The following is a 14,887-nucleotide window of genomic DNA, read 5'->3' as shown; positions in this document are numbered from 1 at the left end:
AATAAGTAAACATTAAAAAAAGTTAAAAAAAAATAACTTATTGTGATAGAATTTGCATGGTACCTACTTTAGGCAAGACTTCTGGGTGGTGGCTCTGGGGGCTGCAGAGACAGATAAGTTTGAATCTTTGTGGATGCTGATCACTGCAGACTAAATGGGATTTCCCGCAGGAGGGCAGGTGTTGAATATTTGCAGATTTTCTTTTTTCTTTAAACTACCTTCAGAGTTGCTCGAAATTTTCGTTACTGTTTGTGAATTATTCTTCCGTGACTGCCAAGAAGACTGAAATTTTAGAAAAACGTCGACTGAATTTTAAAGCTCTTAACTGTGTACAGAATATTAATTACACAGTCATCTCTTAAAATTCCCCTAAGAATTGGAAGAAAATAGGGGCGCGTGGCTGGCTCGGTCAGTAGAGTGGGACTCTTGATCTCTCAGGATTGTGAGTTTAAGCTCCTCCTTGGGTGTAGAGGTTACTCCAAAATAAAATCTTAAAAAAAAAACCCAAAGAATTTGAAGGAAAGAAAGATCTTCCCTTGCAGTTCTGGTTCTAATGAAGTTTAATGTTTGCTGTAATTAGAAGTTAGGGAGTTGCATTCGTTGAAAATGACAAAGCAGAATTTCCTGCTTCTCTATCTGCATTTCCAAGATAGAATCTACTTTTTTGTTGCCTGGAGGGATTTTTTTCCTCTTCATCGAGGCGAGGTCAGTCTGTGAGCAGATCTGTGTTTAAAAGGTTGCATTTTAACTGCAGGTACACAAATGATTCTGTCTTCCCCGTCACTGGCCGGGTTTACCATGGGTTAGTGGCTCCTTCTGAAGTCTGTCTCTGCCCGCCGGTGGTGTTTCTGGTGCGGGTGTCAGCAGCGGCCTCGTCATCAGCCTGTGGCTGCCTGGTTTTGAGGGGAGAGGAATCACAGTGGATGTGAGGGTGCCTACTTTATTGTGTTCTGTTAGTGAAAATAAAAACGAATTACCTTGAAGTCTTTTCTGAGGGGTTTTTTATATCCTGATGACCTTTCAGTTGAATAATCCTTTGGGTAAAAAATAGGAATTGACAATCTGGGTTATGCCGGGTCGAAAGGGACCCTTGTCAGAAACAAACCTGTGACCACGCGGCCCGTCTCGTCGGTTTTACCGCTCTGTATTTCCCTCCAACAAAGAGAAGCTGGTTTTCTCTTCCGCTCTGTTCCTGCTGGGATCATCCGCAGAGAGCAGGGAATGCCGTGTCTTTATAGCCGCAGACATTTCAGACGTCACCCACGCGGCAAGTGGCGAGATGAAGGTGTGCGGCGTCTCCAGTGCAGAGGAAGGCGTTTGCTGCAGGGCTAGACTCTCAGATCACGTGGGTCACCGGCCTCTGCCGTCCGCGGCACTTAGGCGCCTGTGACTTCTTGATTCGTTAGACGCCGTAACCTGTGTCATCGGATTGGGCAGAGGTCAGAGAGCTCTGCTGTTGGAACATTTGTGATTGTGACACAGATATGACAGGTGTCGTAAATCTGCATTGAAAGCATACGGGCGGAGGATCTAAAACGTAGTGACGTTTGTCCTGACTTGGAGTAGTGAAACACCAAGCCGGGGACACGTCACCAAATCCTCAGAGGTGTGTCTGTTGAGTGGCTGGCCGCCCCTGTGAGTGTAGTCCCAGGACAGAGGCCTGGAGCGTGGTCGGAAGGGCCAGAAAGCCGCTCTTAGGATTGTAGGTACCCTGTATTGCCGTTTCCAGGCAACGCGTCAGAGGACCGTGTGGAGGTGAGTTTTGCTGAAACCCAAATTCGTGGCACTTAGGACGTTGTCCTTTGTAGAAGCTCGCACCGGCGTGATTGGATGGTGGAGTTTGCTGTGATTGTCGGTGCTGCACGGGCTAAACATCAAGTGGCAACTGGAAAACCGTTCCTCACCGTTTTTTTGTGGTGCTGTTATTTCAGGATTGGAGGTTTTAAAGCAGGAAACGGCCGTGGTCGAAAACGTCCCCATTTTGGGACTTTATCAGATTCCGGCGGAGGGTGGAGGCCGGATTGTGCTGTACGGAGACTCCAACTGCTTGGATGACAGTCACCGACAGAAGGGTGAGGACTGATGTGTGGCCGAGAAGCCGACTGGGATTCGTGACCGTGACATACCCCCCTTGTCCCTGAAGAGGCACCGGTAAGGTGCTGGAGAATAGAGACCTGCCCGTGAGAGCCAGGTGGGCGGGTCCCAGCTGCTTGGGTTGTGTGGAGCTGTGGCCGGGTACCCCTCCCTGCGGAAGCCCCGACAGACCGCATGCGCCGCCTTCCCCTCGTGCTGTCGTCACCAGGCGGGCGGGGGCCAGGGCCGTCGCATTCAGTGGAGTGGCTCTCGGCCTGACCCGCCCCAGCGTCCCCCTCTGGCGTCTGCACGTCACAGGCACTGCCACACGGGGGGCCCTTTCCGGGCCGGACCCGCTCTTCCTGGAGGGCCGGCGCCTGGCTCCCCTCCCAGACCTGGGGATTTGGCTGTCACGAGCCTTCATCAGTGGGGGTGTTTGGTACCCCCGTCGGGGGTGGGGGGCTCGCACAGGGGGACTGGTTCTTAGCACCCCTGTTCTTTGTCAGCGTCTCTCTGTGCCGCCTCTGAATTTGGGGGTTTGAGTCTGAACGCAGTTTATGTCTCATTTTATAAAGGAGGAAATGGGACGTAAAAAGTGGGGCGTCTTTGGCCTGGCGAGGCGACAACAAAACCAGGTCCTGGAGAACGGGGCTGGGGAGGGGGTGGACACCTCACGTTGGCGGATAGGGCAGGTAGGGGACGGCCCGAGCAGAGCAGAGAATGAAGGCCTGGAGCGTGAGCTGGGAGCCGTGTGCTCCTCTCTCTGGGTGAACTTGAGGTTGAATAAATTCCTAGCGTTTTGTGTAAATCCTTAGAACGTGGCTGCTCTTTTTAAAAAGGTTAAAGTCACAGCTGAAAGGAGATTGATGTTTTATTTCCATAGAGGTTTTCTTTTAAGACCGGAGATCTCCTGGTAAGAGTCTTTATTAAAATTTTAAGTGCCGGAGAGGGCTGTTGTGGTTCTAACACTCACGGTGGCAGTGCTCTGAGCACGTGGCCAGAGCGCCCTTGAGTGAGCGAAGTGCCTGCTGGTGTCGTATGGCGGGGGCCCGTCCGGACCCGCGTGGCGGCAGCGGCCGGGTGTGAAGACACGGCGGCACCCCCATCTCCCGATGAGACGACCCTCCGTGTGGGTGGCGGCCGGCGCCGAGACTCCTTGCGCGTCCCACAGAGTGGCTGACTGTCCCGTTGGCGTGTGTCGCGCGTGGGGCCCACCGGCCCAGATTACTAGACTCTGTACCTGACCTGTCACCTGCAGTGACCTCGAACCCACCTCCCAGTGGAGTGCACGCTCTGGTCTCTGCTGTGCCCTCACAGTGCAGACGGGACAGCCACTGGGATTGGCAGGAGCTCTGGTGCCCCATTTCTTTTCTTGCTTGGACTCCTGTTGTCTGAGCCGTTCTGTCACAGGGTCTGGCCGTCCCCGAGTGGACTCCGTTCTGTCCTCATCACCCAAAGCCAGGTGGCGCTCGGGCTGCCTGTCCAGCCCCGAGCCCGGTGGCAGTGACCCACCTGAGCCCTGGGCTGGGAGTGAAGCCCCCAGTCGGGTCCTATCTGTTGTGCTGTGACCGTGTGACCGGGGAGATTGTGCGCTTCTCAAGAATAGGCGATTCCCCGTCTCCCCTCACTCGGGGGGGGGGGGGTTGGGGCGGGGGGGCTTTTATTTTCCTGTAGGACTTCCTTAGAAAACTCTGGTCCCTAAACAGCACGCCCGTTGCACCCACAGACTGCTTCTGGCTCCTGGATGCGCTCCTCCAGTACACGTCGTACGGGGTGACCCCTCCCAGCCTCAGCCATTCCGGGAACCGGCAGCGGCCTCCCAGCGGAGCCGGCTCGGTCACCCCAGAGAGGATGGAAGGTGAGTGAGCCCGTGGGCGCTGGGAACGGGGCCCGGTAGCGGTGCCACGGCTCCTCTCCGCCGTTCCCCCGGGAGCAGAGCACACGCTCACCCCGAGGCCCTGACGCTGCCCAGCCCCACAGTCCTCGTTCCCCCTCACAGAGCCCTGGCTCCCGGGGGTCTCTGGGAAGAAGGGCCCGCGTTCTGGGTGCTCACGGGTGCCAGGCACTGGGCCGGGCGGTCGTCACGCCGGATGTCCTCACCAGGCCTCTCAGAACCCGTGAAAATAGAGCCCGTTCTTTCCAGTCCTGACCTGGAAACGCAGAAGTCACGGGTCGGGGAGGAGGGGGTGAGCCGTGGCGACCTGCGGCCTCGCCCACTCTGCGTAGGGCAGGGCTGGCCCGAGTGCGCTCAGGTCCTCCCCGCCAGGACCGCAAAGAGGGTAGCGTGAACCAGGGATCCGGTTCCGCGCCTTCTAGTGGCCACGTTGGAAAAGGAAAAAGAAGCAGGTGAAATTCATTTCATTGAAATACGTTGGCCCGGGTCACCCGAGTGTTACTGCTTAAACGTGTGACGTTCGACCCGTGTCGCTTGCTCAGTAGCCGCGTGTGGCTGCAGCACTGAACGGTGCAGATCTAAAAAATAGGAAATTCGGAAATGCAGTTTTTGCTTTTGCCTGAGAGTTAAATACTGCAAAAGAGGAAGACGGTCTTCGAGAAGTCTCTGTACAGGTTAGATTCCTCAGGTACAGCCTCGTGCCTGTGTCTGTGGTCAGTAAAGGTCGCCAGGCCCCTGCCCCGCGTACTGTGGCCACCGTAAAGGGAGTGGCCGTCCTGCTCGCTCACTCTCGGTGATCACCCGTCCCCGGGGCACCGCTCAGCACATGCTCCCCCAGCCTGGCAGACAGGTTCACGGGCGCGTGGCAGGCCCGTCGGCAGGGGGCTCTTCCCCTTCGTGTCCTCCTGACGACCGTGGTTTCCTGTTGTGTTGACTCTGCCGCAGGGAACCACCTGCACCGGTACTCCAAGGTCCTCGAGGCCCGTCTGGGAGGCCCGGAGCCTCGGGCCCTACCGGCCTGTCCACACCTGTCATGGGCCAAGCCACAGCCTTTGAACGAGACCGCTCCCAGGTGAGTGCCTTGCTGTGCTTCTCCGCTCCTTCCTCGGGGTTTATGATTCATGATTTTTTTTTTTTTTTTACGAGGGAGAATGGAATTTTACTGACATCGTTATCAAGTAATCAGATCTTCCAGCTTGTCATCTTGTGATGATATTTAAGTTGGCGAGCCCCCGTGTCGACCTTTACAACTGTGCTCTCTGGTGGCGTCCTGCCTAAAGAAGTGCTTTGGGTAATGAGCATTTTGTTAGATTTGGTTGATTCCTGCTTACAAAGCTGAGGTCTGACAGTGCTGTCCCTTGAACAGAAGCTCTGGCTCCTCCGGCTCAGGGTTCAAGAGTCGAGCGCTCCCTCTTTGTGATGCGGGTTCTGGAGCGCCGACAGGTCCTTCTGTCGGCCCGAGGGGCCGAGGCTGCTCAGGGTAGGGGTGCAGCCTGGCCCGCGGCGTGTCTGTGCCCTCACCCCGGCGCCCGGTGTGGTCCCCGAGGGAACGACTCCCGCCACGACAGGGTCCTCGCCGCACCTGTGGACGTGGTGTCCAGACTTGGCGAACCTGCCCGGTGCTTCATGACAGTAGCTCCGTCCGCCTCTTCATCCGCCTCCTTTCCTTTCCGAAGCCGCAGCTGGAGTTACCCCTGCCGTTCCTCTTCGGGCACGACAGCCAGCTCAGCGCGCCGGTTCCCGTGTTTTCTCCCCGACTCCTCTCCCTGTTTCCGGCAGGGAGGATGCGGGCTTGTGCTGACGTGGGGTCGTGGCGCGGTGAAGCAGGGGCCCGTGTCCCGGGACAGCTTGGGGGGCAGACCTCCTATGAGTCTCCTTCGAGTGGTGCTGTGGGAAATCACCCCGCCCCCAACCCCGCAGGCAGCACGCCTCGTGCGCCCGGCCTCTCAGGCACCCTCGCCGGGCCGTCCGCCGAGCTTGGATCTCGGCGGGCACGGGCACTGGGGTGGCCGGGGACGGAGGGCCACCGTCTGCTGTGAGCCACCGAGAGGAGGCTGTCCGCACGTCCTCGCAGAGCACGGGGCGCACTGCTCGGCTAGAACATGCTCGGCAGAAGAGTGCGGGGTCGGGGACTCCTCCTGTCTTCGTCAGCTGCTTCTTCCCGGAACTGATTATGGAGTATTTTTCCATTCCAGTTATCATCCCATCATTTAATCGTTTCTGATAAGATTCCATTTTTACATCCCACTTATTCATAACCTCCCACGATCCTAGCGTCCAGACCAGACTTCGGTTCCAGCTGCGGTCAGCAGTTCCCACCGGGGACAGTGTTGGCCCAAGTTCCCACAGCCCGTTTTTTTTCCCCACGCTGCTGTTGGGGACTCAGAAACAGATAAGCCTCGCTTGGTCTGTATGTGCGTCCACGTCCGTAATCTGTGAGACCCCAGCCGGCTGTCGGGAGGCGTGCGGCGCCTGAGCGTGGCCAGCCCCGCCGGGGATGGTTCTTAACACGCCCGCTCGGCGCAGCCTTGTCTCACACTTCGCGTCCCGTTGAAAATTATTCTCGGTCCCCAGAGACCTAACTCTGGGTCTCGATTGTGAAGCTAAGAGACGTGAGACCGTGTCGGGCGGCTCCAGACAGCCCCTGAGAGGCCTGGTGTCCGTCAGCCCCGTGCCGAGTGCACGTTTCCGTCCGTCTCTGACGTGAAGACCCATCTCTCGCTGTCTTTGCTGGACGTCCGGTGTCCGTCCTTAGAGTGACCGCACCCGAGAGGAGCCGTGGGCAAGGTGCCCCCCCCTCCTTCCATCAGAGCGTCACCAACTGCTCAGGCGACGGTGCGGCCCAGCCCGCCGTCTGCACGCTTGTTCAACGAGGCGGTGCCGTCACCAGACGATTAAGTTCCGGAGCTGGATCTCACTGTCAGGAGGAGCACACAGGCCCGCACACGTCCAGCTGCAGGTCGCAAAGCTTCCGTGGCACCGATCTCATAACAGCGTTGTGAGTTTCATTTTTGGACTCATGAGACCTGGAACATACGGTCAGATCCTGGGAGGCGGAACAGACCGTTGTGCTCACTGGCATCCCGCCAGTAGGTGGTGTCCAGGAAGCCCCTGCCCAGACCCGTGTCGCCCCGAGCCCCTTCACCCCCCCCCCCCCGCCCCCCGGTGCCCAGAGAGCCGGGTGTCTTTGCTTCCACTTGGCCAAAGTGAGAGGCCGGCCTTTTCCAGGAGAGGCAGAAGCAGAAGAACGGGGAGTTTGCGGTCTGCAGACACCCTTTATTCCTTTCCCTGAGCTGGCCAGAGCGGCCTTCGGACGGCCTGTTTGCGCCGTTGTCTGCCCCCGGCGCCGGCCCCTCTCTTCTCCGGGTGTGGTCCCGCCAGCTCGGCCCGCCTCGGGGTCAGGAGCGGGAGTAGCAGCGCTGCCGCCGCCGCGAGCCCCGCACGGGGACGGAGCATGCGTGTTTCCTTCCTTCGCGCCCGGCCCGGCGGCCCGCCTCTCCCGACTGCGCGCTGCCGGGTGGTGTTACTGTCGTGGTGGCCGTGAGGTGAGGGCAGAGGCGGGGTCTGGCTCCCGGCGTCCCTCAGAGGGCAGGCTCCCCCGCAGAGACCTGCACGCGCCTTCGGCCGCCCGGGTCCCCGAGCCCTGGCTGCGGCTCCCGTCCTCAGGCTCCTTCCAGAGGCCAGCGCGCGCTTTCCTCTCCCGCCGCTCCGGGACGTGGCCGCTAAGCAGAAACAGGCTCTTGGGGGCCCATTAGGAACCCAGCAGGACTGAGCCCTGCTCTGAGTGCTAACAGCTCGTGTACACGGAGTTGGTTCTGACATTTCTGTCTTGGGACCTGGAAGCCGTCCCTGGTGCGCACGCAGCTGGACTTGGGTGTCGATGGGACGTCGCTTCGCTTTTCTCTTTAAAGCAGTTGTTATTTCTCAGGCATTGACTGAGCTTCGTAGGCCAGTGCAACCGCTTATTTTTATCTTGTTTTAATCCATTTTCCTGAAGTAATCTTTGGAAACATCAGAAGCTGCTCTCCATCGACCTGGACAAAGTGGTATTACCCAACTTTCGATCGAACCGCCCTCAAGTGAGACCCTTGTCCCCCGGAGAGAGCAGTGCCTGGGACATTCCTGGAGGTCAGTTCTTCGGGGCTTCCTTGTGCTAGAGCCTGTTCTGGTTTGTTCTGGTACCCCCCCCCGCCATCCCCTGCCAGGTGGGCCAGAAGCAAGCCTGAAACATGAACTAACACGCCATGATCCCTTCAGAACTTTCTGCCTGCATTTTCAATATGAATTTCTTTCACGATAGCCACGTGCTACGCTTAAACTTTTTGCAATAGGGTAATTTGCATACTCTTGTTAAAGTTTTGCAAACAAGGGTGTATTGTGTGTCCCAGGGAACGCCTGCCATCTGCTGGTCTTGGTCCCAGCCAGTGGCTGACCCACCCTGGTTCCTAAACCCTTAGCGCAGAGGTCTCCACAGATTGTCTGGTCTGGCCCACCTGGGATGGGGCTTTACTAGGCTGGGATCCTCCATTAAAAGTAGCTTTGTGTCCCTCAGTTGCTCTGACATGGTCCCCTCGTTCCACATGACATGGAACGTCCCCTACAGGCAATGGCTTAGGGACCGGTTTTCCCTTACCCGGTCCTTCCAGCATGGCGTGGGCAGAGTTTCTCTCTGGGGATCCCTGTGCTCTCCCCAGAGGTCACAGCTTCCCAGGGCCTACTGCTTCTGGGAATTGGCACCATGGCCCCTGTGCTCCAACCCTGGGAACTTTGCGTGGTGACGCCGAGCTCCTGAGGGCCTTGCCTGGAGTCAAGGGGTGCACTGATGATGGTCCGTTCTGGAACCCCAGCATCACCCGGTTACAGAGTCATACCGACAAACCAGGGATCCTCCAGTGGCCGCTCTTGTTTTCTGACCTTGTGTCCCACGTGTGGGAGATTTTCCCAGGGGTCGGGGACGCGGCCAGCCGTCCTGCTCCCTGCCTGGCCTCCCCGCTCGCCCTCCCTCTCAGCTGCTCCGACACCCGCACCTCCTCTCCTCCCCCGTGCCCACACTCGTCCGTCTGCCGGCGCACCTAGGGGAACAGAGCAGCTCCGCGCACCCTCACCGTGGGTCGTGTGTGGTGGGAGGAAGGCCAGTCACGGTGGGCGTGGGGAGGGGAAGGAGCAAAGACCTCGGCCCCCAAAGCTGCTCATCTGGGAACCTGAGGTCACTTCTCCTGAGGTTCGAAAATGACGTTTGCCCCACGGGCCCGGTTAGCGCAGTCAGCGTTTCGTTTCTGACGCGTCTGCCTGAGACCGAGCCCGTGGCCGTGGCCGTGGCCGTGCGGCTCGGGCGCTGCTGACACTCCCGCTGTGCTCTTGCAGGGATCATGCCCGGCCGCTACAACCAGGAGGTGGGCCAGACCATTCCCGTCTTCGCCTTCCTGGGAGCCATGGTGGTCCTGGCCTTCTTTGTGGTACAAATCAACAAAGCCAAGAGCAGGCCGAAGCGCAGAAAGCCCCGGGTGAAGCGCCCCCAGCTCATGCAGCAGGCGCACCCGCCAAAGACCCCTTCGGTGTGACGTCACACCCGCCGACCGTGACAGCCAAAGAGCGCCTTCGAGGACGGCCGCGACGGGCGGGCGGGCTCGCTGTCCCCAGGGGCTGATCCTGTGTCCAGCTGCGGCGTCCGTGGGTCTGTCCTCAGTGGGCCACCCGCGTGCCGCGTGCAGGTGCGTGTCGTGGTGGCCGGGGCCCTGCACGAGGGGCTTGCGGCCCCGCCTCCGGGGAGGCCTCACGCGGTCGCCGCACACCGAGAGGGAGGCCACGTTTACACAGGTGAAGGCTGCAGCCAAGTGGAACTGTGTTCGTCCAAGGCCGTTTTCTATATTTATTGTTGGGAAAAGTCACTTTAAAGGCTCGCGCTGTTTGGAAACAAAGCTATTTTTTTTGTCCGTGGAATGCGGTTTTTTTACTGTCGCATCACGAGGAATAACACAGATTCCGTGATCTCCTTTTCGATGAAAGGACAGACTGAGATTGGAAGGAAACTCGCACAAATCTGTGAAACACAGACCTTGGCTTTATTTTTATAAGTATCAATTGCCATCCTGTTTTGTAAGTTGGGGTCTCGATTTCACCATTGTCGGTGAAGAAAATTTTCAATAAACACGCATTACCTATACGAAGCTAAGTAGAAGGGTGTAGAAGACTCTTTTTCCGCCCACCCCGTTTCTCTGCGGACAACCTGGAACGTGTCCGGGTCACCCTGCAGGGGCTGGGGTTTTTGTCGTCCACGTTCATTTTAAGGTATGACTCACGTGCTACACCATCCTCCGAAGCGTCCGATTCGGTGGCTTTCAGTGTATTCGCAAGGTTGTGTAACCGTCAGCCCTGGGATTCCAGAACATTTTCATCACCCCCAAAGGAAACTGTTGTCATTAGCAAATCAGCCTCTTTTCCTTCCCTCCTGGCCCGTGGCAGCCCCTCACGTGCTGCCTGTCCTGAACATTTCCCACACGTGGGATCACGCGATACGAGGCCTTGTGCTTCCCCTTAGCGTATTTTCAAGACACGCCCGTGTGAGAACGTGTCCAGGGTGTGGTGGCGTTTCTGGGCCCGTGCACCAGCCCGCTGTGCAGACGGACCCCTGTCGTGTGTGCGCCTCGGGGGTTGGACGCTGGAGCTGCCCCGCTGTGTGGCTCTTAGAGGAGTCCCGGTGCTGAGGGTACTCGGGTACGGGCTTCTGTGTGGACGCCGGTTTTCAGCTCTGCCGGGTGTGGTCCCCGGGGGGCGAGGGGCTCGCCGCGCCCTGTGTCGCTTTCGGGGGAGCCGTCAGACTTTCTGGTCTGAAGCGAGCACACCATTTGATATCCCCAGCAGCCGGGCACGAGGCTCGGGTTCCCCGCGTCCTCGCCCTCCCTCGGCCATCTGAGCGCAGCCAGCTTCCGTGTCAGGTGTCCGTGCTGGGGTTTGGACTTGCGTTTTCCTGAAGCTGAGCGACGTCGAACGTCTTTGCGTGTGCTTACGGCCGTGTGCGCGTCTTTAGAGAAGTGTCTGTTCTCTGAAGCCAGTTTCAGCTGGCTTTTCTTTGTCACAGACCCGTAGGAGCGCCTCGTGGGTTCTGGGTCCGGGTCCTCCTCAGTGTGGCTGGCGCATCTGTCATTCTGTTGCTTGTCTTTGCACTTGCCTGGTTGGCTCCTTTTTGAAGTGTGGAAGTTTCTAATTGTGACGGAGGCCGCTTTACCCGCCAGGTGCCGTTTGTAGGAACCCAGAGCCTAATCCAAGGGAGCCTGCTGATTTTAACCCTTGCCTGTCCGGTCTGTTTTCTGGGTGCCAGCCGGCTGACCTCGGCCTTCACGTCACAGGTGAGGATGCGCTGACCTGAGGGGTAGAGGCCGTGTGGCATCAGGGTGCCGAGGAGGTCCTGGGAAGAATAAGGCCCAGGCCGAGGGCTGAGGGAGGAGTCACTAAGGCCCAGTGCTCCCTGTGACGGGCCATCCTTGGAGGTTACGTTGTGACCTTGCAGTTCTTAACTGCACTCTGTGGCTATTGTCTCAAGACTGGAGGTGTCGCTTAGGGCCCCGCCAAGCTCTCTCTGCCCCAAGCAGCCCCCAGGGCGGGAGCATTTCGCACAGGGCAGCCTGTGTCCTCAGGTGAGCAGTGACCGGAGGGTGGCGTCGGCCCATCGGAACAAGGGGCTTGTGCACGGTCTGTCATGGGGCCTCTGGTCCCCCGCCTGTCCTCCACAGGCAGGGACGGCTCCCCGCCTGCTCCTTCGCACCGTGAGGGCTGGCCCGTGGCCCGTCTTCATCCCGCAGGCCTCTGCGACGACAGGTCCTCCGAATGAGGACGCGGCCTCGGCGTGAGACAGCAGGCTGCGGGAGCTGGGACTGGCTGGGGCACCAGGCCTTGTCTCAGGGACAGCGCATCTTCACATTTTTCCAGGGAAGCCTGAAATCTGGGGTACGTTGGCAAATGATTGAATTAGAGAAATTTTTTGCGGCTTAGGCTGTCTCTCCATCTCTGTTGCAAAGTCCTCCTAACAGCAATGGCAATGTGGTTGTGGAATGAAGTTCTAGACCCCAGAGCGGTGAGCTGGGACAGCTAATCTCCACGCTGGTTGAAGGCCTTGGGCGCACCTGTCTCTGGCGACTTGGAGGTCTCATCCCTGAAAGATGGAACTTGGATCTGGCAGCGTCTCCTGTTCGCGCCAGGATCCCTCACCTGGCCTTCGAGGTCGGCATTCGCACGTGTCCCTGGCCTTCGGGGCTGGCTCTCCCGTTTAGACGGGGTGGACCTTGCCAGCCCAGCATCGAGCGTTCTCCCAGCCGTCTCAGGGCGCACACGTGCGCAGTTTAGGTTTGGGCGCGGGGTCGTGTAGGTGGGACAGGACAGGAGGAGGACAGAGATCGGACAGGCGTGAACACAGACCGCACACTGAGACCAAGTCACAAACAGAAGAGTCGTTAGCACACCAGGCTTCTCAGGGACCAGCTCCACGCAGGGAACCCGCCTGGGGTCTCACGTGGCAAAGTGAAGTTCAGTAGTGACCACGTGAAGACCTTGGCGGGTCTTCAGATACAGGGTGGCTTCGTAGCATCCTGAAGTTCTGGGCGCGGATGGGGGTGCCCAGGAACTGGCCGCTGTTCTGTGATCTGCCTGCCCAAAGTGCTGCGGTAGAGGTGTAACGGAGAAGGAAGGAAGGTGGGTCCTTGCCGGTCTGCTAGCCAGAGGGGTGGCGTCGGGAGCCGTGTGCCAGGCTCGCTGCGCATTCATTTTTCCTCTCCAGGCACAGCTGGGGGCTCGGTGGCGCGGGTCCCACCTCACAGAGGCAGTGGCAGCCGGAGAGGGGCTCCGTGCCTTGCCCAGAAGCACACCATTGATGCATCAGGATCAGAACTAAGCCTGAGCGCCTCCCGTCAGGGACAGCGACACACGGGGAGGATGACCAGACGCAGAGGCATTGGATGGAACGGGGGGGCGGGGGGGAGGGTGTGGACAGCAGGGGACGAAGCAGAGGGGGGGCTGAGCTGAGAGAGCGTTCTTCATGGGGGAGCGCTTATCCAGAAAGGGACTGAACCTCTGGAGAAAACCAGTTGATGGGGGCCCGGAAAACACGCCCTCCCCTAGAAGGGGCCTCATCAGGCACTTGCCCTGGGGATGGCCGGGTCCACCCGGAGGCACGTCCTGGAGAGGATGTCCCCACCTGGTGCAGGTGTTGAGCTGCAGTCCTGGCCGTAGCCCCAGGCCGCGTGGAGTCCAGCTCGGCCTGGCCACTCCCCGCTGTGGGCCCTCTCCTCACTGAGTGGCACTCAGGCGTGTCAGGCGTGGTCGGCGACAGACCATCCCGTGGTGACAGATGTGCGTGATGGCTGTGGGCCCGGGCTGGGCCGCCTCCCTGCTTGTAGGGGACCCTTCGTTGCCCTAGCGTGAGCTCTCCTTGTCCCAGAGAACACCTACACCTTTAAAACAACAAAAACGAGCAGTCAGTTCACCACGACCACAGATACACCTGGGATTCCAGGGGGCCCTGGGGGCCCTGAGAGGCAGGTTCATCCCTAACCGTGCGAGCTCTCGGGAGCCAGGCAGGTGCCCTGTCTGCAGGAACCCTGAAGGTGTCGTGTGACAGGAGTGGAAACGGGGACAGCTGGGTGCCCCCGCGCCACCCTCAGCCCCACCTTTGTGAGGGACGCGAGGGTCTGAGGTCTTGCACCTGCCTGTAACCGTCCAGTGTTCCCCCAGGAGGAGGCTCCGCGCACGATGGCCCCGAGGGCACCTGCCCCGGCCACGTGTGCACTCCCTGCGTCTGCTGGGTGCTCACCGCCCGCCTGGCATCGGCCTGTGTCTTTTTTTTTTTTTTTTTAAAGTTTATTTATTGTCGAGAAAGCGCGCACTAGTGGAAGAAAGGCAGAGAGAGAGGAGACACAACCCAAAGCAGGCTGTAGGCTCTGAGCTGACAGCAGAGAGCCCGACGCGGGGCTCGAACTCACAAACCGTGAGATCGTGACCTGAGCGGAAGTCGGACGCTCAACCGAGTGAGCCACCGGGCACGCCACACCAGCCCGTGTCTCATGTGCCTTGTGCCACCTGGGGGTCCCAGCACCGTGTGATGCTGTCACTGCCATTTCTCAGATGAGGAAACCGCGGTGAGGCCAGCGTTTGAAGCCCAGTTCTGACCTGGGCCTGAGGCCCCTCAACACAGGGCTCCTTCCCTTTTCCCTGTGGTGGGAAAGATGCCCACTTTCTGGTAACGATGGGGGTGCTACTTAGATTTAGATCTGCTGGACACAAAATGGAGTCCGGGAGTCTCATAAATTAAATAGAAGCATCCAGAGAAATAGCAAAATTCTTGCTTTTTTTCTTAACGGTTGGTGCTACCCACATAAGCGGATATTAACACACAGGATGTTGGTTTCATCTGTTGGCGGCCCGAGGGCAGTGCGGGTGCGTATCTTAGAAATACAGATTCCTGGGCCTAGCCCCAGACCTACTGAACCATAGGCTGCGTGGGAAGAGCTCAGCAATCAATTTTAAAAGCTCCCCAAGGTGAACCGCTGGCATACGACCCGGCTCTCCCGCGGCTGGGCATAGACCCGACCGAATCGCAAGCAGGTGTTTGAGCCAAGTGTGTACGTGGCAGCCCGCGGCCACGCGACTCCCAACCGCCAAAAGCCGCAGATGAGCCAGAGGTGCATCCGCAGATTTGCCGAGGAGCAGAAGGTGACCCGTCCGGACGCCAAGGAATGAAGCGTACTGATCGCAAGCCTCGAGACCGCCCTGCTGAGCAGAAGAAGCCTGACACCAAAGGCCACAAATTGTGTGATTCCAGAGCAGGCAAACGCAGGGACAGAAAGCGGGCGGGGCGGGGGCAGGGACCGCTGACGGGTAAAGGGGTTTCCTTTGGTGGACAAAAGTCTTAGAACGGGGTGGTGGTAACAG

General features: G+C 58.8%; 1 protein-coding gene across 2 annotated transcripts in view; it reads left to right on the top strand.

Moving 5' to 3' along the window:
• MBTPS1 (membrane bound transcription factor peptidase, site 1) overlaps positions 1–14,887 on the top strand; it is a 61,331-nt gene that overhangs the window by 42,492 nt on the left and 3,952 nt on the right. The window contains exons 19-23 of one of the 2 annotated variants that reach the window (XM_006941772.4): positions 1,932–2,072; positions 3,800–3,931; positions 4,913–5,039; positions 7,965–8,095; positions 9,332–10,139. In XM_006941772.4, the coding sequence (XP_006941834.1) occupies positions 1,932–2,072; positions 3,800–3,931; positions 4,913–5,039; positions 7,965–8,095; positions 9,332–9,528 (728 nt within the window). In that variant the 3' untranslated portion in view covers positions 9,529–10,139. Of the gene's footprint in view, positions 1–1,931; positions 2,073–3,799; positions 3,932–4,912; positions 5,040–7,964; positions 8,096–9,331; positions 10,140–11,199; positions 11,314–14,887 lie in introns of those variants that run through there. The other variant, XR_006590645.1, reaches the window with a different exon arrangement.

This window comes from Felis catus, chromosome E2 (assembly GCF_018350175.1).
Source record: "Felis catus isolate Fca126 chromosome E2, F.catus_Fca126_mat1.0, whole genome shotgun sequence".
Classification (NCBI taxonomy): domain Eukaryota; kingdom Metazoa; phylum Chordata; class Mammalia; order Carnivora; family Felidae; genus Felis; species Felis catus.
This window is presented reverse-complemented; position numbering and strand designations above follow the sequence as displayed.